General features: G+C 33.1%; 1 protein-coding gene across 1 annotated transcript; it reads right to left on the reverse strand.

Moving 5' to 3' along the window:
* Nucleotides 1-713: 713 nt before the first annotated feature.
* Nucleotides 714-23,130, reverse strand: LOC140452138 (double-stranded RNA-specific editase B2-like). The gene is made up of 2 exons (XM_072546225.1): nt 22,309-23,130; nt 714-1,785 (listed from the first exon to the last, which is right to left on the reverse strand). The coding sequence occupies exons 1-2, from the start codon at nt 23,018-23,020 to the stop codon at nt 776-778; spliced, it is 1,722 nt and encodes a 573-aa protein (XP_072402326.1). The 5' UTR covers nt 23,021-23,130; the 3' UTR covers nt 714-775.
* Between the last annotated feature and the right edge of the window lie 1,730 nt (nt 23,131-24,860).

Below are 24,860 nucleotides of genomic sequence, written 5' to 3' on the forward strand. Positions count from 1 at the left end.
ATTCATTGGTACCTCCAAGATCCCATACAAATCATTTGAACTCCTTTTAAAAAAGTAAACGTTTATTAAATAAGGGATATTATACACAGGAAAGTGTAATGGGAATACAATAGAAGTAGAAAACCGGTTAACATATAGAACTATTAAGAAGAGTACAGAGAAGGTAAGAAGAGGTAAATATACAAAATTGTAGTGTGTCAGCAGATCGCCATATTTAAAACGGAAAACACAGGCTCGGATTGAGAAATTTGTGACAATCTACTAAAGAACTATTTCGTAAAGAAAAAAAAATCTATTTTTTAACTAAAAGTACGACATAAAATATTGCATAATATATTATGTCTATGGTTGCCATAAATAAATTTAACCGGGTCAATTTTCCTGTTCCTGAATTAACATATTATACTTGGAATGTACTGCAGTAAAATATTGGATTAAAAATAGATACATACACATGATAGATTAGGATTACTTCCATAGTAAACATAGTTCAAATATTTTTGATAGTGTGAAGTGAACTTCACCTAAGATGCAAACTTGAGGTTACACGACATAGGACGATGCTTTTCTGTTAAATATAATTGCACGGATATGCTTTTAAATTTAAAATACAAAAAATATAAGTAATTCTTAGCTGTAAAATCAATAAAAAAATGAAAACAGAATTTATTAATTCAGTGGGAAATTACTAGAAATAAAAAACAAATGGCATTCATAAATTTAATGGAAAAAAGTTGTAGATACATATGTGAATGTGAAAAATAGATATATTTTTTTAATTAGGACAAATATTAAACATGTTCTGTTCCACAGGTTTAGATATCCAATATCCTAAACCAGCTTTCTGAAAAGCTTTATAAAATATATTTTTCACAACCGAATAATTAAGCACACATTCTTTAGCGTGTGCTACAGTTAGTGGTAAAAGTTGGTCCTTTGAAATGTTGGATAATCGTCCATATAATAAGGCATATCTGCAAGCCAAACTATGTTTACAAATCGTGGAAATACCTTGCTTTGGTTTACCCATATCACATATCAATATTTCAGGTTCTTTCATGCCCAAAAACCAAATCACAGAAAAATCTTTATCACTTTTTGGTATGCGTTCCTCAATAGATGTTACCATTAACATATCTGGTTTGTTTATTCGAAATGGTGATGGTAAGTCATCTAATATATCTTCAGCCCTTCCGTAAAATGCTTCTCTTAAATGCCTTTTATTAATTTGGCTGCCAACTACTACTGACCTTAAGTACACGGGATCAATAAAATGAAGTAATAGAGATCCTTGTAGTCCCAAGACGTTCCATTTGCAAATTTTATCAGAACAGGACATAGTCTTCAGGCGTTCTTCCTGTTTAATTCCATCCCAAGTTTGAGTGACTGGATCTTTAACAGGTCTTGCACCTTCGCCAGATTCTAACTTACTTCTTAATAGACCAAAATTTGTCAGATTCGATATTCCGCTATTATAAATAGAGGCATCACCACAAGGAGATTTACTTGTATATAAATGAAACTCAATTCCCTCTTTTAAGCGATAACCATTCCCGCAAATCTTTGGTTCAAATATCGAGCTGTTACTAGTACTATCAGAGAGTAGCAGTTCAAGCTGGTCATAAAAGTAGGAAAGCAAACACCTTCGGGATAAAATTTCTGCATGCATATCATTGACTGCGGTTCCGCTTAAACATATATTCTTTCCAGAGATACACTTTGTGCCAGTTGTCACACATATTACTTCAGCAGTTGAAATATCTGAATCTTTCGTCATCACAATACCTAGAAAGAAAGAAAATCACATTATTAGTGTTATTACATTTTTCAATGGTTTGAAATCAGGGCTTAGAAAAACAGCAATGTTTAAGAAAATGTCATTGTAGAAAGTATTAAAGCAACAGTGAAATTAATTCAGACATAATAATAAAATATTAAAAGATTACATATGGTGTAGCATTTTTAAATTCTTTGGTATATATTGAAATCCCCTCGTATATGTTAAAACTCCGAAGAATTATTTCAATTCTTTTTGCGTCGCCGAGTTGATATAAACACATTTTACAGTTTGTTAATATATCACGAACGCTTATTTCTTTGGTATTTTCTTTAGATCTAAGCCACTTAACATTCTGCGTTTCAAATAAATATTCCCGTTGATATGTTTTGTTTATACCAAGTTGGTCGAATGAATGTCAAAAATAATTACATCACTCTCGCTGATGTCGCTGGGTCGAAGAGGCAGTGGCTTCAGTGTTGGTCCAAATTTTGCGTCAAATTTGAAATGTTTTGTATTTTTTTGTCCCTTTTCATGGAAAGTGTGTAGCAGTGTTAAGTTCAATGTATAGTTACAGTTAAAAGTGAGATTTGGAAGATGGGCCATTGAAAGCAGACATGTTTAGTTTAGTCGCAAAAAACTGGCAAATTTGTTAAAAAAATTGATTTTTACTCAATGTAATGTGTCAATTTTGGACGAGTAATAATTGTTTTTTATTTGTAAGCCGTCTTTCATTTGAGATATTTAAAAAACGGCGTTTAACAATTTAAAAAATACCCACATGGTTTCAGTTTTTTAAGAAGCCTAGAAGAGTCTAAAGTTTGTGTCCAGTGCCAACTTCAGCCTCAAATTTGTGTGTCCTAAGAAGCCGTTTCAGAATATAATTCGCAGTGTGAGATGCAGTTTTTTGTTCGTGTGGCAGAGTATAATTCCAGTTCCCAATCTCAGAAATTTAAAGTAAAAGTAACAGTTAGTGAAACCCAGGTAACTTTTTTTGTTCGAACTTTTAAAGTAAAACAGAAATTTTTTTCTAATGACAATTGCTTTCATAACAATTTATAAATTGTAATAATTAAAATTGTAAATCTTAGGGTGTGGCTTAGCTGTCATTTTATTTGTTCTCAGTTTTAAGATTTAATAGTGACATATGACAGTTAGCACTATTTTTGACATTTGGTAAACATCTAATCATATTTGAGATTTTGTTTTTGTTTAGTTTAAAAAAAAAGGTTAACCCCTATGCATGGTTTCACTTAAAAAGATATTTCTTTATTTGTAATAATTTATTTCTGCTACAAATTGTCGCCCATTAAAAATTGTAAGTTTTATAGTATCTCCAACTTCTAGAGTTTGTAAACGGATAGGACATAGTAAGTCTGTTTTTGATATTTTGTATTTTATTGTTATTATCTCTATTTGTAACTGTGTGGTGGGACAGTAATAAATGTGTAATTTTCTATAAAACATTTTGTTTATTTCTTTTATTAAAAAAGTTTATAACCCCTTTTGTGTTTTTTAGGAAGGAAGAGCCTTTTCTTTCATCCAGCAGGAAGTTTCCTCAAAGCGGCCTTATTTTAAATAGCTAGAGGAACTTCTTGTGTTTTGTTTGTTCCAGGAGATTCATGTAATCTCAATCCCAATCCAATCCCATAGTTTCATTAACTTATCCAGTTCTCCAAATAAACCCTAAGAGACGTTCGCAACAGATTCGTTTATTTTGCTTGTCCTATCTGCACCCAATAATTTCTGTCCCCAATTTTCAACCCCCTATAATAATACCCCCTGTGTGAACATTAAGGGGCGATATATAAAATACTGAAAAAAGTAATTGGTTACTCCGAACGGTGGAAGAAGAGCGAGTGAATCGCAGACGAAATATTAATAGGTAAGACAGCTTAAAAGGCTAGTAGACAAAAACAACAAATTTATTGCAGACAAGAAAGAGCAGTTACAGACTAGGAAATTTACATCAAAAATTTATTTACGGATTATGGTCATGCAACGTACACTCTTGAATTGAATGGACCAAAGATTTTTGAAACTGGGGTAATAAAGGCCCTAGAACAAACTAAAGATGGGACAGCAACAGAATGAGATCAAATAGCCATTGAATTTTTAAAAATAATTATTGAGAACAATCTCAAAATTCAAGAAAGCCAGTTAATCTCGTTCTAAAGCTATTTTCTTGTGGCATTTTGACACTATATATTTGTAGGGGATGTAAGTCTTATTAGAATTTTACGTAGAGTAATACAAAAACAAATCACTTAAACTAAACTAGCGTCCTTATTGTAACGATGTTGTGATGAGACTGTCAGGGTCGATCCCCTTCTCTCTCGAGGGGTGTAAGATAAAGATCGGGTTAAATTTGACTGAAAGTATATTATACGGGGTTGCTCGAAAGTTTTAACAATTTGAAACATTTTTTAATTTTATTTAAAAAATAAACTATACTTTTATAAGGGTTTCCTATACCTAAAGACAGAATGTTCCGATTTATTTCGATTTTTCTAAAAATGTACGGTTTTAGAAGAAATTAGATATCTACTAATCTAAGCGTGCGTTCATAACGATCATAACCCATCCCTCGCTCGGGCCATGGGATGGTATCATTTAATCGATTTTCGGTAAAAGAAATGCATTACTTTAAATGCGAGCGTTCGCCGTCAGTGCTACGCTCTAGGCGAGGAGACGGTGCGATGGTCTCCTTTATGAACGCACCCTAACACTCGGTGACAAATTTGTAAATAACAAGTGATAATATGTATATTATTAACACTACCTATCGACGTATGCTTTAAAAACTCACACAACTGACTTCGTGTCAATTCAAACCTCATGTCGCATGTCAAACCGGTGGCGTTGTGGGTCAGCTCCTTTTTTTTATCTTTGGTACCTCGCGTTTTTAACAGCTGACATTTGCAACCATTTTTTCTCAGGCAACCTTATATCATCACATTAAAAAAATTGTACACTAGGTCGTACTGTATTTGTATTTTTAAAATTTAAATAATATGTGTAAAATTTAAAAACGCCATTTTATCATTTATTTATTATTTTTATAGATTTTTTTCATATTTAATATGTGCTAATTTAAAAATTTCTTACAAAGTAAAGTTCAAAGTGAAAGTTCAACTTAAAAGTTTTACTAATAACTGTTTTTGTCAAACTTTATTACAATTTTTGAACTGATAGTTGTAAAATTCCGACATTATATTTATATTAAATTATTTTACAATTAGAAGTGTATAGAACAAAACTTAAAGCCCAGTTTCATAATGACAACCTAAACTAATGTTCGCTTTAGACTAAAATACACTTAAGTGTCACACTGAGTTTCATAATACCTACAGCTCTTTTCATTATTAAAAGTAAACATGTGTTTAAATTAGTAGGTTGGTAATTGTGTTTCTATCAATTTTGCTTTATTTTTGTCGAAATAACCTTATTTTTCTCACTGTTTGTTAATTTGCGAATAAAATTGTTAATTATTATTAATTATGACTGTATCAGAAAGAAGTAGTTCTTTAATTTTCACAAAAAGGGAACATTTACATATTGAGGAATTATCCAAAAGTATAGAAACCAAGAAAAATATTAACGAAAACTGGAAGTTTTAAATAAAGAGAATAATCGATAAGAGGACAAAGAAGAGAAAGAAAGGCCAACCATGAAAGATATTAAGTAAGGAACAAGAATTAAAAATCAAAATATTAAAAATGGAATTATAATTAAAACAAAAATATTTTCAAGAAAATTTATAATAAATATACTGTACAAAAAGTGTTGTCTTTTAATGTAAAATCTATTAAATAATTAAATTTAAACTATACACAAATTTTAAGATTCTGAATCTAGACACGATAGATACCTACAAGTTGTTTCATTATAACCTAACCTCAACTCTCCAGAGTTAACCTATCCTATAAGCCCGACCACGTGTCATCACATGGTACCGAAATCCAAATCTGAAACCAAACCGAATACTTTAAGACTTAAGAGTAGAGTATAAAAATGAAATGGAATTCAAGGCAGCAATAAACTCAATACAAATGTCAGATAATCTATACGAAAACTGGAAATTCTTCATACAAAGATTTAAAAATTACCTTCAAGCAACAGAATTAACAAAAAAAAAACCTGAAATAATCCAATGCGCACAACTGTTACAAATAATAGGTGACAAAGGGTTCAAAATCCATAATACGTTCAAGTTCTCAATAGAAGAAAAAGATAAGTTAGAAGCGGTAATCACAAAAGTTGAAACACATTTCAAACCCAAAAGCAATGTATCAAACGCAAAGTATTGCCTGTTTACCAGAAAACAAGATAAAGGTGAGTCAGTAGACAAATTTATAACAGATATTATAAACAAGGCAAAAAAATTGTGAGCTAGAGCATCTGAAGGACAGTCTGATTAAGACTTGCATAACATGTGGGGTAGCAGATGAAACTATGAGACAGAGACTGTTAGAAGATGTGATGAGCTTGGAAAAAGCAATCAATCTGTGTAAAAGTATAGAAAGCTCGAAAATTAAGTGCATTTAGAATGCAAATATAAAGATAATATTGTAGCGAGATTAAATAAAACGATTGGTTCGAATTTGTATAAATATATTTATTTATAAGTTTACAGTTCGGTACTCTCTTATCAACTAACCCTACTTCTAACATTGTTACCTATATATACCAAAAGTATTATGTTCGAGAATATTCTGGCGTAGTCCCACCTCTAATTCGCCTACGTGACCGGTTATTCTCTGTCGCACTCGATACATCGCGAAACTTCTCGAAGAGTATTAGAGATGCAATGCAACCGTTACTTGGGCCATGCCGAAAGCGTGTTCGTAACAATATGTACAACATAATGTTTTATGTGGTAGAGATTAATTCACCAACGGCATTAGGTCTTCCTACATGTAAAGCTTTGATTATATTAAAAAGGGTCAATACAATAGAAAAATCTTTGTAGCAATATTTAACATTGCTACAACTTAGAAATACACCAATTGATTCAAATTTACCATCATCATCTCAACTTTTAATGTCACGAGTACTTAAAACTCAGATTTCCACTACTGACAAAATTCTAAAACCAAAATTATGTAATGCTAAAATAGTGATCAGTAATTTTCAGAAAAGACAGAACATTCAAAAAGCTTATTATGATAGTGTTATGATAAATATTAAGACGCATAATACTGTAAACATATTAACCCATTCGTCTTTTCTAGATCATAAATATACCTGCCGTCAGAAATTTCTAGGGGTACTCCTCCGATATAGAAAGACCCGTTTACCTGAATTCTGATGAGTTACCCACGATTTCCAGAAGCAGACCGAATAAAACCAGTATGAGCGACCTTCTCGGCTCTTCGATGGGGAATCGCCGGAATTCCGGAACTAACGGCATTTTATATTTAAAGAAGGAACTCTGCTGAAAACAGTTAGTTGGTTTTTGAACATCGCGTCGAGTTTTTAAAATGTAACGCACTTAGATAAATTATATAATTCTTAGTGTAAAATAAATTAGTTATATTGTACAAATAAAGACTTTAAATAAACTTATAAGTGTTATAAGTGTAGAACCTATAATAGTAAATAAAAACAATAAATTAGATTAACAAAAATATTACAAGTGGTGTCAGAAAAGTGGAATAGTAAATAATTTAAGAAGACATCTCGAGGATAGAGAATTAGCTTCTACCGGAAAAAAGTCTGAGTTAGTCCAACGACTAAAGAACGCTTTGGAGAAAGATGGTTTAGATCCAGAAACTTATACATTTGAAGACAAACATGCTACTGTTATCTCGTCAATTTCAAAACTTTCCGGCGACATCGCATCATTAGAGAACAAAGTTTCTGACGGTATTTCGAAAGTTTCTTCTGATGTAGCCAAAGTTTCTGGTGACATCGCATCATTAGAACACAAAGTTTCTAACGAGATTTCTTCTCTGGAAAGCAAAGTTTCTGCTAACATCTCTTTGGAAATCTCTAAAGTCACTTCTGAGATGTCTGCCCTCGACGATAGAATATCGTCGTTAAAAGACCAAGTTGCTGCCGATATGTTGGTCTTCGAAGAAAATATATGAAAAGAGATGGAAAGGAAGATGGAGGAAACAGGAACAGCAGAGAGAGGAAACAATTCAATTACAGTAGAGACAAAAGAAGACGAAACGAAATGTACGTTGGAAATACGGCCGAAATTTGAGGGAAGTGGAGGTTCTGTTCATGTTAAAGTCCCAACTTTCGACGGAAAATCGTCATGGAACAACTACATGAAACAGTTCGAATCAACTGCAAGAGCGAATGGATGGTCTAAAAAGAAAAGACTGTAAACCTGACTATCGCTCTTCGAGGAGATGCCTTAGATGTGCTTCAGACCATAGCCGTAGAGAGACGGATGATTTCGAACAACTGAAGAAGAGATTAAATATGCGATATGGCCACGAACATTTGGAGCATGTATATCAGTCGCAGCTTAAAAATTGAAGACAAAAGAAAGATGAGGCTCTTCAAGAATATGAGGTAGATATTGCCAGATTAGTATGATATGCTTATCCAACAGCTCCCGAAGACATGATGGAAAAGCTGGCCGTTCAAACGTTTATTGATGGTTTTCGTGATCATGAAATGCAGAGAATACTGCGATTAGCTCATCACAAAACGCTGGTTGATGTCTTATCCGCCGCCCTCGAATACGAGTCAGGCCTCTGGCGGGTACAGTAAAGTTAGGACTGTAAAAGAGGAAGGAGATGAAGATAAACTTGACCAGCTCGTTAATATGATTAAGAGTATTACATGCAGGAAAACGAAGACCATAAAATCAAGAAACTCACCATCAGGAAAACTAGAACGAGTCGGCCTTGGGGGGCAGCTTCGACCCGGAACTTTTCCAAAGATCCTCTCATACTAATAACTTCTTTGAAATGTCGTGAAGATAGTGTATATGTGGATGGAGAAATAAATGGTAGAAGGCATACATTGTTGGTGGATACCAGAGCGACCAGAACCATTATACGCAAGACATCCGTAAGACAGTTATAAAAAGCCATAAGAAACTGTCACCAACGAGGTTGCGACTTCGGACCGCTACAGGTGAAAATGCCAACATTCATGGAGAAATCCAGGTACAATTAGGAATTGGAGCAGAAAAGTTCGTCCATACTGTTATTGTTGCTGACATCGAAGAGGATGTTATACTAGGAATGGACGTAATGAATATGCATGGATTCAAATTGGATTTTAAGAATAAGGTAATCAAAGTTGGCAACGAGGAGGTAATTCTTCATCCACATGATGACAACACTATGCAAGCAGCCATTAAAGAAGATACAGTCGTGCCTGCGAGAAGTGAACCGATGATAGTACGACCAGAACCATTATACGCAAGACAGCCGTAAGACAGTTATAAAACGCCATAAGAAACTGTCACCAACGAGGTTGCGACTTCGGACCGCTACAGGTGAAAATGCCAACATTCATGGAGAAATCCAGGTACAATTAGGAATTGGAGTAGAAAAGTTCGTCCATACTGTTATTGTTGCTGACATCGAAGAGGATGTTATACTAGGAATGGACGTAATGAATATGCATGGATTCCAATTGGATTTTAAGAATAAGGTAATCAAAGTTGGCAACGAGGAGGTAATTCTTCATCCACATGATGACAACACTATGCAAGCAGCCATTAAAGAAGATACAGTCGTGCCTGCGAGAAGTGAACCGATGATAGTAGCGCGGCTACAGGGAATTGTTATGAAGGCTTCGGCTACGAAGGGACACCTGTTATGATGGAGCCTTGGAACCATGACGACGAGGTTGGCCGTGGAATCATAATTGGAAAGGAATTGGTAACTTCGGCTAAAGAAATTCTTGTGAGACTTATCAATGTCAATGACTACCCAGTGACCATCAAGAAAGAGACAAAAGTAGGAACTTGTGTACCTGTGACATCCATAATCCGCCAGGCGACAACATCTGATGGCGGGAAGAACAACCATTGTTAAGCATAAAATGGATACTGGTAATGCTAAGCCAATTCGTCAAACAGCTCGACGATTACCACAGGCGAAAAGAGAGGAAGCTGAAACGATTGTTCAGGAAATGAAGAAAGACGGGGTGATAGAACCTTCTACGAGCCCATGGGTCTCTCCGGTGGTCCTGGTTAAGAAGAAAGACGGAACGACGAGGTTCTGTGTGGATTACCGTTTGCTGAACAACGTTACCAAGAAAGATAGTTATCCTCTGCCTCGGATCAACGATACATTGGACACATTGGCTGGAAGTAAATTGTTTTCTACTTTGGATTTGAAGTCTGGATACTGGCAGGTAGAAATGGACCCAGTAGATAAAGAGAAGACAGCCTTCACCACAGGATCTGGATTGTGGCAATTCAACGTTATGCCATTTGGACTCTGTAATGCTCCTGCGACATTTGAGAGGCTTATGGAAAATGTTTAGAGAGAGTTATCTTGGAAAACATGCCTGGTTTACCTGGATGACATAATCGTCTTGGGGGAGATATTTGAAGATCATCTGAAGAATTTAGAAAACGTTTTTAATCGACTTAAAGCTGCCCAATTGATGTTAAACCCCAAGAAGTGCCAGCTATTTCAAGGTAAAGTCAATTATCTGGGTCATATAGTCAGTAAAGAAGGAGTGGCCGCGGATAAGGGAAAAATCGATTCCATTAAGGAATGGCCAGTACCAACTGACAAACATCAAGTGAGAAGTTTTCTTGGACTATGTACTTACTACCGAAGGTTTATTAATAAGTTTGCAGATATCGCTAAGCCATTAACGCGACTTACAGAGGAAGCAAGAGATTACCGCTGGGATACAGACTGCCAAAATGCCATTGAGACCTTAAAAAAGCATTTAATCACAGCACCAATTTTAGGATATCCGTTCGTCTTAGATACAGATGCAAGTAATGTGGGAATTGGAGGAGTGCTATCTCAGATTCAAGGAGGATAGGAACGAGTCCTTGGATATTTTAGTAAAGTTCTTTCAAAACCTGAGCGGAATTATTGCGTCACGAGAAGAGAACTTCTAGCAGTAGTGAAATCAGTAGAGCACTTCTATCAATACCTCTATGGAAGGAAGTTTTTAATCCGAACCGACCATGCCGCCCTTAAGTGGCATGCAGTTTATCCAGAAGGTCAGATAGCCAGATGGATCGAACGACTCCAAGAATACGATTTCAAGATTGAGCACCAGGACGGAGTTTACCACAGAAACGCTGATTCTCTTTCCAGAAGGCCATGTCCAGCAAAGTGTTCACACTGCAACAAAACGGAATCCAAGGAAGCAGCAGTGCTAAGAACAACGATGGTCAACGACGACTGGACGCTTACCAAGATAAAGGAAGAACAAGAAAGAGATCCAGTTGTACAGAAAATTCGAAAATGGAAAGAGGAAAACCGTCGACCACCTTGGCAAGAAATATCAAACCTATGCTCAGTAGTTAAGACGTATTGGGCCCAGTGGGACTCTTTTATCATGGAAGATGGCTTGCTCAAACGAGTCCTGGAAAATGATGACAGTTTAGAGAAGAGAAGACAGTTGGTGATCCCAAAGAGCAGAATAGCCGAAGTACTTCGTCAGTTACACGACAGTCCATCAAGAGGGCATTTTGGTGTAAAGAAGACCCTTCAGCGTATCGTCCGCAATCGGATGGTATGGTAGAACGAATGAATAGGACAGTTGGCAAGTATTTGACAAAGATGGTGTCCGATCATCAGCGAGACTGGGACCAATATCTTCCGTTCTTCACAATGGCCTACAGATCTGCTGTTAATGAATCAACAGGCCAGACACCAGCCTGTTCCCATCTTCAGATCGCTAGTGGCCGAATGAAGAAACGATACGATACACAAGCCGAAAAGGGTTGCTTTAAGAAGAACGACAAAGTCTGGCTCTATAATCCCAAGAAGCGAAAAGGTTGTTCTCCCAAATTGCAACAGTTTTGGGAAGGTCCATACCTCATTATGGAGATCAACGATGTCATCTACCGAATAAGCAAGATTCCAAGGGGAAAGTGCCAGCTCCCGGGAAAGCCTTGAAACTCCAAGATGCATCACGTTACCTTTTCTACCTGGTAACAAAAGACACTGCCCGTGACCAACCAACCTACCGAGATGTATGGGAAGCCTTACTTCAATCGAGAGAGCACGTACTAGAATGCCGTCAATTAGATTGGAGGGTTATCCGAAGTATGGTAGAGAAGATCTTTAAAGACACCGAAGTCCAGGTGTTAGCCTGTTGCAATCCGCATAGTTACTAGTGCGGAGAAAAAACCGCCCCTTGTCATTTTTATACAACTGGAAGTTGTAAAAGAGGGTCCAGTTGCCGATACCAGCATGCCGTCCCAGTTCCAGTCCCGACAAGGTTCCAGGAGGAACCATCTTTTAAGAGGGGGGCAATGTTATAAGTGTAGAACCTTTAATAATAAATAAAAACAATAAATTAGATTAATAAAAATATTACAATAGAGATACAATAAATTTAAAACCGCTTAAAAATAATGAAAAAGTTTATGTTAAAGATAAAAGCGAATTGAGAGAAGGTCTTATCACACATAAACTATGAGATAAAACCTACTCGATTAAATTAAGAGATTCTGGGTCAGAAATTGCAAGAAATAGACAATTTTTGGTTCGCATTCCTGCAACTGCTGATGATGAACATACAGATAACGAATCTGAAATTAGTGAGTCACAAAATCTTGAAAGTGTCTCTGATAATTATTCTGATCATCACTCTCCAATAAACTTACCTCCACAAATCTCTTCAGGTCGAATTGTTAAAAAACCTGATAGATTAGATTTATAAGTAATTTTATTATAAAATAAAGGGGATAAAGGATGTATGAAACAATTGAGGAAATTCATAAATGTTTACTTAAAGATTTGTTAAAGAAATTTATTTTTATTTTTCATTTTAAAAAGAGGTGGATGTGATGTATGTAAATAAGTAAATATTCGGAACGCACAGGTTGGTAACATTGTAAGAGTGACGTGACGGACGGGTGCAAGGAAGAGGAAATAAAACCATTCTGAATCTAGACAGGACAGATACAAGTTGTTTCATTATAACCTAACCTCCACTCTCTAGAGTTAACCTATCCTATAAGCTCGATCACGTGTCACCACACACAGTACAGAAATTGTTGAATTAATATATTTATGATTAATATATATATATATATATATATATATATATATATATATATATATACAATTATAAAAATGCAAATTACTGAAATATAAGCATCATAATATCCTATAAAATTTATATTGACAAAGGTGAAAGTAAATCTAAAAGTTATACATTGTAAATGACCTCAGAAACAAAACAATCGGTTTAATAGGAGATATTTTTTTAGAAATTGTAAATCTAATTCTGCAAAATGTTGCCAAATACATAATTCACAATAGTGTCTTGCATTATCTAAACTTCCTTTAAATTGAGGGAAATTGTCTTGTTTTGTCTTCTTTTTTATGGCTTTAGTTAAATAGTTTTCTTGTTGACCTAGATTATGATACACAGAAAACAAGACTCCATTTTGGTTGCTCCAGATGTTATGAAATAATGCTGTTGCTACTATTACACTCATAGTCACTTTCAAATTTAATCTCATTCGATTTTTAAAAATTGGGTATCATCGTTTCCATACCCTTGATTTCCACAACATTCCTAGTTCGTATGGGAGATTCATTATAAAGATTATTTGCTTTTGTTCTAGCATATTGTCTAGCCGTGTCATCAAATATGATTTCAAGCTGTAACCAGAATGACCAACTATAAAAAATGGTACAAACCAAACAAAGTCTCCAGCCTTAAATCTTTGTATGCCACTATTATTAAATGTTGTTTGATCATGTATAGAACCCAGCCATATTTAAACAATATTTCTAATTTTTAAACTAGTCTCTGATTTTTTTGGACATTTAATGCAAACATTCTTTTTCTGAAAGATACATTTCTGCATTTGCACCTCCATAAGAATCAATTCGTATTAAAGTACATAATATAACTGTAGCTATGCATCTTAGAAATCATACAATGGCATAAAATTCTTCTTTAACTTGGGCCATTTCATCATTTGTTTGATATAATTTCAATTCTTGAAGCTGTTGCCCTCGTTATACCCATATAGTTAGGTAGTGACTATTTTTATTCATCATTATATAAATATATTGATTATAAAATTACCTATATCATTATGAAATAAACTGATGATTATACACTGATCATAAACACTTTTATTTAACAATTTGTTTTTATTTTATAACACAAAGTTTTATTTAACATTATATGAACATATTTATTATAAAATTATATCACTATTATGAAGTAAACTGATTATACACTTTTTTATTTAACAAAAAGTTGTTATTTCACAACACAAAGTTTGTAGTAATAACATTTCTTTGTATTCTCTGCACTTCTAACATCCAACGATTTTCTGCAAAAATCATCGCTCCCATCTGCTCCTTAAAACCGAAAATGAAAAATTGAAAAACGGCATAACAGCTTAAACACGCGCGATGACGCTAAAAGACTGTCAGCAATATGGCGACCCCCGCCCCAACCCTACCCGCTATGACCGTTTTCGTGCATACTGAGAGTATAAAAGCAGCTACACAGGGTAAGACCGGTCGTCACTCGACACTAAGGAGTAGGCAGATTGAGACCTCAGTGCCGTTTCATAGTTCTTGTATTTCTACAGAACAAAATACTGGTACGTCACGAATGAGGGCAGATTGAGACCCCGAACTACTCGGACGGAACCATATCCCTCTTGATAATGGCTCCATATCTATCTATCTATATATATATATATATATATATATATATATATATATATATATATATATACATTCTGAAAAATTGTAATCGCACTTCGGAGTATAAAAAATATGTTCATGTTCACTTCCCATTTCTTTGCACAAAGCAAAGAAACTCTTGAGTTCAGTGGGAGAGATTTTGTGAAGTTTATAAATTTTCCACACTCTTGAATAGATTCGGTTAAAAGCAGTGGCATTTTTGGAGATCTAATGCCTCTCTGTGGATGCTACAATGCGCTTAAACACATTCTGGTCTAGGGCCTTGATCCTCAGAAAAACTCCAGTACGAGCGCCTTTCATTGACCGTGCTCCATGGCTACTTACTTCCACACTTATATTCAATTCCATTGTCATTAATGTAGCTGTTAATCAGATTAAATATTTCTTTAGCCGTTGTTCTTGTTGACAGAGATTTACAAAATGGAAATTCTTCATTAATAGTATTTTCAAAATCGTATCTTACAAAACACATTAGATTAGCTTTATCTGATATGTTTGTACTTTCATCAATTTGCAAGGAACAATAGTTACACGCCTTTAAGTGACATAATACTTTCTTTAATCTTATCTGCCATCTCCACAATACTACGCTTTACTGTGTTATTTGATGGAGCCAGCGAATTCACTTGCCTTTCCTGCTTTTTATCACATATCCGAGACGCTACTATTTTCATTGCTCGGCAATTGTGTATACCGGTTTCAGCAAATAATTTTGATATCTCATGGGAAGCCAGTACAAGGTTTTCAGATTGAGCGTTCTGAGCAAAATGCAAAGGCATATTCTTTTTGGGAGCTATTAATTCTCTTTTTATTTATAAAAAAAAGCTATTGGCTTACCACTGTATTCCTGATGCTTCAATTCCAAGTGCCGCTTCAATTTTAAATTTCTCATTTGAAAGTGCATCATAACAAATAACACATAATTAGTCATCAGTACCCTTTATAAAACCGAACTGTAAGTAATCTTCAAACTATTGTCGGGTCCAGGCCTCCTTCTTTTTTGTGAAAGTTGTAGACTGCGCATTGAGCGGCCGTTTGTAATTACCAATCGTACCTGCCTCTGAATGGACATTACTCGACTGTCTATTATTATGGCCGCTTTTATATCTTGTACCTGGCTGCAGATCACTCGACGGTCTATTTGTCTTAGAACTTGTACTTATTTTATAACAAATTTATCCATCAATTCAAGGTAATCAATAGGCACGAAAAATATGCGTTCTCAGGCCTGACAACTAAGCTTGACACTGAATGAAATAAAAGAAGCAGTGGTGTAGCGGGCGGAAATGTGTAATTTTGTGGATGTGGTAGTGGGAGGTTAAAATAAAAGCAGTGGCGTCAGGCAGAGCGCGACCTGAAAAAGCAAGATGTGAAACGGCGAGGCGAGGCGATCCAACATTTTGCTTTCGTGGCCCGGTACCGAGTCGTGACCCACCATTTGGGAAACGCTGCTCTAGGATAATCTATCTGTCTACGTCATCCTGATTTATAACTGTGTCAACCGATTTGAACAAAATCAACTTTCTTGGAAGAAAATTCAAAATTGTCGCATTCAGATCATCGACATCTGTATTTTTGGCCGCCAATATTGTTCGTCCAATTACGGTTTTTGAACTGGTTTGCTATGTCCGGAAAAACACGCTGAATAAGCTTGGCCCAGCAAATAAATAATAAATTTACTTGAGAATTAAACTGAGAAGGTAAAATAATAATAATTGTAAACGTCACTACTTTGCTCGATGCATAAACAATAATAACGCCTGAAAATTGCGTAGAGTTCTCGGAATGAGAGAAGGCTTTTTCTCCAAAATATTGTCCAAAAAATAAAAAAGAATGTTTGGGGTGGACCACCCTTACTACTTAAGCGTATGAAAAATGACCTAGTATGACCAATCGGGTATCCGTTTGGGAGGAGTACATATGGCAACTAACACTGTGACACTAATATGGCTATAAAAAAATAGAGGTTCGTGATAAAAGGATAAGCAATTAAGGGTTGTTTGTATTGTTTAATGCCAGATCAAAAAAAAAACAAAAATAAAAAATTTTGTCCAAAAAATTTTAAAAAATTTTTGGAGTGGTCCACCCGTACCACTTAGGGGTATGAAAAATAGATTACGACCGATTCTCAGACATGTCGAATAAACATAAAATTTCATAGAAATCGATCAATCCGTTTGGAAGGAGTATGGCAACTCTGTGACACTAATATAGCTATTAAAAAATAGAGATTGGTGATAAAAGAGTGAAAATTAATAAGTATATTGTTACGTAAAAATATGAGTCATATTAAAAACCTGTAAACATGTTTATTACTAATATCCATATTTATTCGAGTATTTCCTAGGTCATGAATACCTGACACACGATGTTATAAAAACAAAGTTCGAGGCGAGTCGATGGGAAATCCAGTTTGCCCTTACCGTTTTCACCGTCCAGTCTAGTCAAGAAGGTTTTCGACTTTTCGAGATAACGGCGATTTAAGTATATAAATAAAACATTTTTATATGGAGGAACAGTTAATTTTGAAGACGCGCTCGCGATTTTAATTGTTACGTTCGCCTAAAATAAATTATGTATTATTAAGTGGTTAAATAAATTTATATAAATTATCGTGCTTTTTAATAAATTAGAATAAGAACAATATAATAAATTAGTAAAGAATTCATAAATACAATCGAACAAAATATAAATAATTATAAATAAATAAAAGACATTACAATATGTACCTATTTTTAATTGCCACATCATGAAAAACAAAATAAAAAAATTTTATATACAAAACAAAACAAAAATGTTGGGGATGTACCAGCTTTATCACTTAGGGGTATGAAAAATAGATTACGACTGATTCTCAGATTTACCGAATAAACATATCACATTTCATATAAATCAGTCAAGCCGTTTCGGAGGAGTATGGCAACTAACACTGTAACACTGATACAGCTATTAACAAATAGAGGTTGTTGATAGAAGGATGAAAATTAAGGGTTGTTTGTATTTTTTAGTGCCACAGCATAAAAAAATAAAAATAAAAACTCGAAAAAAGTCGAAAAAACAAAAAAATGTTTGGAGTGGACCACCTTTATCACTTAGGGGTATGAAAAATAGATTACGACCGAAACTCAGACCTATCGGACAAACATAAAATTTCATAAAAATCGGTCAAGCCGTTTCGAAGGAGTATGGCAACTAACACTGTAACACTAATATGGCTATTAAAAAATAGGTATTGTTGATAGACGGGTGAACATTAACAGTTATATGTATTATTTAATGCCACATCATAAAAAATTAAAATAAAAAAATGTCATCACTTAAAAATATTAAAAATAGATTAAAAATATTCTCAGACGTACCGAATACAAATAAAATTTCATAAAAATCGGTCCAGCTGTTTCTGAAGAGTATGTGTACTAAAGGCCGTATGACACTATGCATTTTCTTGTATCATTTCTTATATCGTTTCTGATATAACAAAAAAAAATGGATAGTGTCATACAAGCGTATAAGTTCTTATATCAGAAACGATACAAGAATTTGTGTCCGCTGCAGTTTCTTGTACAAGAAATGCGCCAATTTGTGAGCAAAGCCGCAAAAGCAAAAACGTAAAACTTCTGTCATAATGGCGGCTGGAGGAGAACTTTGATATACAATTAGACCAAGCAGACATCAGAGAAAAGTGCCCACAAACAATAACCAAGATTAGAACAGCAGTAGCCAAATTGAAAAACAATAAATCACAGGGATTAGATCAAATAGCATCGAAACTACTGAAAGTAGGAGGAGATGTATTACTAAAAACAATACATAACCGCTTTAAAAATTCGTGATGAGTTTAAAGATTATTTTATATCTCCAAATAGGAGTAGAATTTCAAAAGAATGCCATTCAAACACATAATTTGTAAAAAAAAACAAATAAATTATTACAACCAAATTATTTATTATTTCTGTCTTCCATTACAGCCTGTTGAATATGTTTAAAAATTCTGGTTTCCAATTTAGTTTTAATATTGGGACATTTTATTTCTTTCATTTTTTAACCACAGTATTTTAAAAAATAATCAGTAGCGTCTGGCTTGGGGTCCTCAGGTACTGCAGTTCTATTTTTATATGTGTCGAGCACATACAATTTCCGATAAAACAGAGCACAAATGTACGTGATGTACGTGCAAGAAACGATACAAGAAAACATAAATAACTTTCTATATCAGAAATGATACAAGAAAATGCATAGTGTCATACGGCCTTAACACTGACACGATATATATAAATATATATATATATATATATATATATATATATATATATATATATATATATATATATATATATATATATATATATATATATATATATATATATATATATATATATATATATATATATATATATATATATATATATATATATATATATATATATATATATATATATATATATATATATATATATATATATATATATATATATATCCTGTGGTCTGTGAACTGTGTTTGTCATTTGTCATCTTAGTTTTAGTTAATGTCATATGTAAATGTATTTGTCATGTTATTCATTCAAACAAAACAATGCTAATTTCTTGTATATTAAAACCTAGTTTATAAAGGTTTTGCATTTCATTACAATTTAATATACAAGAAATCAAATATGGATAAGCTACTACGACCAGACAGATTCGATGCAGATCCTAACTCTCCTAGATCGTCTCAAGAATGGATGCATTGGAAAGCTACCTTTGAAAACTTTATTTCCTCTGTGATTGATGTTTCAGAGGAGGAGAAATTCAAACTACTGGTAAATTACGTGAGCAACAATATCTATGAACTCATCTCTGATTGTAGAAAGTATTCTGAAGCCAAAAGTATTCTCGAAGCAGCTTTTGTTAAACCCAAAAATGAAATTTTTGCCAGACATATCCTAATGACAAAAAAACAACAAACTGGTGAAAATATAGGTCAATACGTTCAACATCTTAAAGTGCTTTCCAAAGACTGTAATTTTCTAGCCGTTTCTGCAGACCAAAATAGAGAAGATTATATAAGAGACTCTTTTATTAATGGCATTCTTTCTAATGGCATAAGACAACGTTTACTAGAAAACAACACTATTACTCTGCAAGATGCCATAGTGAAAGCCCAATCTCTGGAGTCAGCTTCAAAACACTCTGAGGCTTATACAACTCCTGTATAAATTATGCATTGTCCATAAACGTGAAAACATTTAGAAGTCATGCAAGCATAATAATGGCTTCAACAGCACTCAGAACGACTATCTCAGGACACCGCTTTGTTAATTTAGAAATAAACGAACATTCCTATAAAAATGTCAAATTATCAATAATTCAAGATTTATGTGCTGATGTAGTTATAGGTCATAACTTGCTTAAACAACATTCTTCTCTAGAAATCACTTTTGCTGGCTCAAAAATGCCTTTAGTTATTGATCGTATAGATAACATTTGTAGTTTGGCATACTTAAATATAGAGCCACCCAAATTATTCTCCAATCTATCAAATGATTGCAAACCGAGGGCAACTAAATCAAGAAAATTTTCAACTGAAGATAGAAAATTCATATCTGACGAGATACAGTATCTGTTATTGAATGGAGTCATAGAAGAAAGCAACTCTCCTTGGCGTGCACAAGTACTTATTACAAAAAGTGAAACACACAAAAAGCGAATGGTCGTAGATTATTCACAAACGAGTAATAAATTTACGTACTTAGATCCTTAGCCTATCATCTCCCAGATGTTGAAGATATTGTTAGAAAAGTAGCAAGATATTCTGTCTTCAGTACTATTGATCTTAAAAATGCATACCATCAAATTCCAATCAAAAATGAAGAGAAAATATACACTGCTTTTGAAGCCAACGGCCAACTATACCAATTTTGCCGGATTCTTTTTGGGGTAACCAACGGAGTGGCTTGTTTTCAAAGGGTTATCGATGGTATTATTAAATCCGAACATTTAAAAGGTGTATATGCATATCTTGATGACATTACGGTTTGTGGATTAAATCAACAACAACATAATGAAAATCTTAATAAATTTATGGAAGTAGCGAAGAAATACAATCTAACAATAAATCAAAATAAAAGTTCTTATACACTAAATTCAATCAAACTTTTGGGTTATCAAATAGAAAATCAGACCTTAAAACCTGATCCTGAAAGACTTGAACCATTAAAGAAGTTACCCTTACCCTTAAAAAGTGTTCCATCTTATTTATTGTTAACGAACATGCTCAAAGATATTTTAAATTTTAACATGCATTTTATTAAATGTACAGTTTCATCAACAATAATGTTATTTTAATATTCAATTTTATTTATGTGTATAATCTTTTAATTTCTTTACTCCCGATGAAGCTATTAAATAAATGGCGAAATATTGAGCTTTAGAAAAAACAAAGATATTTTTTTTTAATATAGACTACATACCCGATATTTCCAACATATATATATATATATATATATATATATATATATATATATATATATATATATATATATATATATATATAACAAATAGAAAAGGTTGATGTAAGTGAATAATAAAAGTAATGTAATGGCATGTCTCACAAAACAGGAAAATAAAAAACAAAATAGTATATCAATGGAAGGCAACTGTATTATGTATTTCTGACTGTAGGTCGTTTTCAGTACAGTGCAGCTAAGTTAGAAAAGGAGCATGTTAACTTTTGAAAGTATCACTCCAGGAGCAATGCAACCAATTTGTGGCATTAGAGTTAGAAAACCCTGATGGTTTTCAGGGCAACAACTAACAATAATCACAGAGAAATTTACAGCTACCTGAGGAAAGGAATGCCAAATGTTAAATAACTTGTTATTAACAACTTGTACCTAAATTTTAAAGAATTTTAAAATGTATTTTGTCCACTATTTTATATTTTATGTGTGTGTTATTAATGTTGAGTGTCTATGCTTTTATAAATAATCTCAATGACCAGTAAGTTGCACTGAAGATTTGTGTAATTTTATAAATATTTACACTTTTTTTCTTATTACAGTGTCTTGAAAAAGGAATAAAACCATTCCGAAAGCTAGACAAAAAGTCATAAGAGTGTTTAATTAACATCCCGGCCAATTTTCTGACTGCAACCCTAATAAACTGTTTTGTTTGTTTATATTGACAGTCACTAATATCCAGTATTTCTTATATATATATATATATATATATATATATATATATATATATATATATATATATATATATATATATATATATATATTAGTACCAAAAAAAAGGAAAAACCATTGGCCAATGTTGCATATATATATATATATATATATATATATATATATATATATATATATATATATATATATATATATATATATGTATATATGTATATATATATATAAATGTATTTTATATATATATATATATATATATATATATATATATATATATATATATTTTATATATATATAAAATACATATATATATATAATATATATATATATATATATATATGTATATATATATATATATAAAATATATATATATACATAAAATACATATATATATATATATATATATATATATATATATATATATATATATATATATATATATATATATATATATATATATATATATTATAAGTAGTGCTGATGATGTAATAAAAATTTGAATACATCTTACCTGCAAGAACTTTACATTTAGAATGGATCACATCATTTAACATTAAATTTTGAAACTTTGCTGTCACCAGGTTTCGAATAGTATCAGACCAATGTTGATGTCTGGCATTTGGGGAAAAACTAGGTATATACAATGCTGTTTGAGCTGTGTTCTTTTTAGCTTCATGTTTGGATTTTCCAATTCCATAATAACTTAATGGGTCGGTATTATGAGATTTATGCACATTTTGGTTACCTATTGTTTCATCTTTGGAACACTGAATAGATTCCAATGCTGTTTGAGCTGTGTTCTTTTTAGCTTCATGTTTGGATTCTAAAAATCTATATCTATATCTATATTTTAAAAAGTAGGTATTATCAGATTTATGAACATTCTGGTTACGTATTGTTTCATCTTTGGAGCACTGAATAGATTCCAATGCTGTTTGAGGTGTGTTATCTTTAGCTTCATGTTTGGATTTTCCAATTCCATAATAATTTAATGGGTTAGTATTATTAGATTTACAGACATTCTGGTTACCTATTGGCTCATCCAATTTATATCCTAATCCCTTTTCTATACAATTCAAAGCAACTACTGCATTTTGATAACGATTGTTACAAGTTGATGCTTCAGGTGATTTTGCAGTTTTAATTGCTGTTGTGGTGTTATCAGATTTATTATGTTCATTCTGTTTTGTTTTTAAATATTCTTGGATCTTTTTTCGATACATTTTAAAAACAGTTAACACTAACTCTACTTTGTTTCTATTAGTTATTTAAATATAAATCGCAGTTTTTTATACTATGATCGCAGTGTATTATCATTCGCTTTAGCGCGAAAGTTCGCGCAAGGCAAGTTTCCCTGGTGTCCGAAATTTGACGGCTCTCATTGGTCTCTGTTTTTGTTTCCAGAGTTGCCAATTAGTTCATAATTATTATCAGATTTTAACATAATTTTTATGGCATTCTGGTAATAATTATCTTTTTAACATACTTAGTTGATAATTTTAACATAATTTTATACATATGCCTGTGGGAATTATGTCGATAATTGGAACATAATACATTGGCCTATTATAAGATTTAAAATCAAAATAAAAGCTGACAATAATAATTACCTGTATGTAGAATTGCCTAACATAACTCTGATTTTTATATGTAGCTCGGGGAAGTACATCAAGTATAATTTGGAGAATCCCTACATCGCGCAGAGATTCCCAAATCATGAAGTATATATAGCAAATACCATTGGGATTACAATTCTGTTACTGGATTTTAGTTGTACAGTTTAGATAACGTATTACATTTGATATTCTAAAAATTAACATGCAAAGTTCGAGTAATTTAGATAAATTAAGAAGAAGATATTCTAATTCTGACTCTGATTCTAATTTTTATTTATTTATTTATTTATTGCTAATTTACAATCTACTTCAATACAGTAATAAGTAAATATGATGTATGTTCTTGGCTTGTGGCAGGTTTAGTCCATGACGACTCTCTGGAATTTACCTAGCAGCTAGATCTTCTGGCCAAAGTCTTTTTAGACGTCTGTCAACCAGTGGGGGGTTAAATAATTCGTCTATGAGATGGTTTGGATGGTCTGCGCTGCGATTGATGTATCTTCTGGAGTGGTCAGCAATCACATCATTGCTGAAGGGGATGTTGAGGTCTGCATGAAGGGTTTGGTTTGACACATACCATGGGGCTTTAGCTAACATACGAATAGTTTTTGACTGGGATGTCTGTAATATTTTGGTGTTGGATGGTTTGCTACAGCCCCACAGCTCAATTCCGTATGTCCACACTGGTTTGTGTATTGTTTTATAGATGGTCAGGTTGTTTTCTAATGAAAGTTGCGATCTTCTGTTGATTATCCAGCCTTTTAGGTCGAGGTGTCGTCGTTTGGCTGCATTACGTGATTTCCAAGTAAGTTTTTCGTCTAGATGAAGGCCCAGGTACTTTACTTCTGTTTTTATTGGTATAGGTGAATTATTTAGGTGTAGTTGTGAACATCTAATTCTTCGATTTGTGAAATTTACTTGACAAGACTTGTTTGTGTTGACGTTTATTTTCCAGCATTTAAACCAGTCTTCTGAGAGACTAAACCATTGAGATGATTTTGCAATTCGTTAAATGCTAATATTTCGTTGATGTCTGATGCTAGTATACCAGTGTCATCCGCAAATGTTGCCATTAGTGTATTTTCGCTAATAGGAATATCAGCAGTGAAGATTTGATAAAGGAATGGGCCAAGTACACTGCCTTGAATTCCGGATTTTTTTTTGATGGTAGTTGGATACAGCACCTTCGTATTTAACTTGAAAGTATCTGTCGGACAAGTATGATTTAATTGTTTTCCTTCTAGGCTCTCTTTTATTTTGTTAACTAATCCATGGCACTGTTGTATGGTTGAGTGATTTGACCGAAAACCAAACTGATGATCTGGGATAAGGTTTTCTATAGGTATTATTGTTTCTATTCTGTTAAGGATTAACCTTTCGAAAACTTTTGATAAAGTCGAAAGGAGACTTATTGGTCTGTACGAACTGGCTTCAGTTAGAGGTTTAC

This window comes from Diabrotica undecimpunctata, chromosome 10 (genome assembly GCF_040954645.1).
Source record: "Diabrotica undecimpunctata isolate CICGRU chromosome 10, icDiaUnde3, whole genome shotgun sequence".
Classification (NCBI taxonomy): domain Eukaryota; kingdom Metazoa; phylum Arthropoda; class Insecta; order Coleoptera; family Chrysomelidae; genus Diabrotica; species Diabrotica undecimpunctata.

Coding starts and splice junctions, on each gene's coding strand:
- LOC140452138 (XM_072546225.1), bottom strand. CDS start 23,020: ATGTATCGAAAAAAGATCCAAGAATATTTAAAAACAAAACAGAATGAA. Junction 1,786..22,308: donor TAAATGTAAAGTTCTTGCAG/GTAAGATGTATT, acceptor CTTTCTTTCTAG/GTATTGTGATGACGAAAGAT.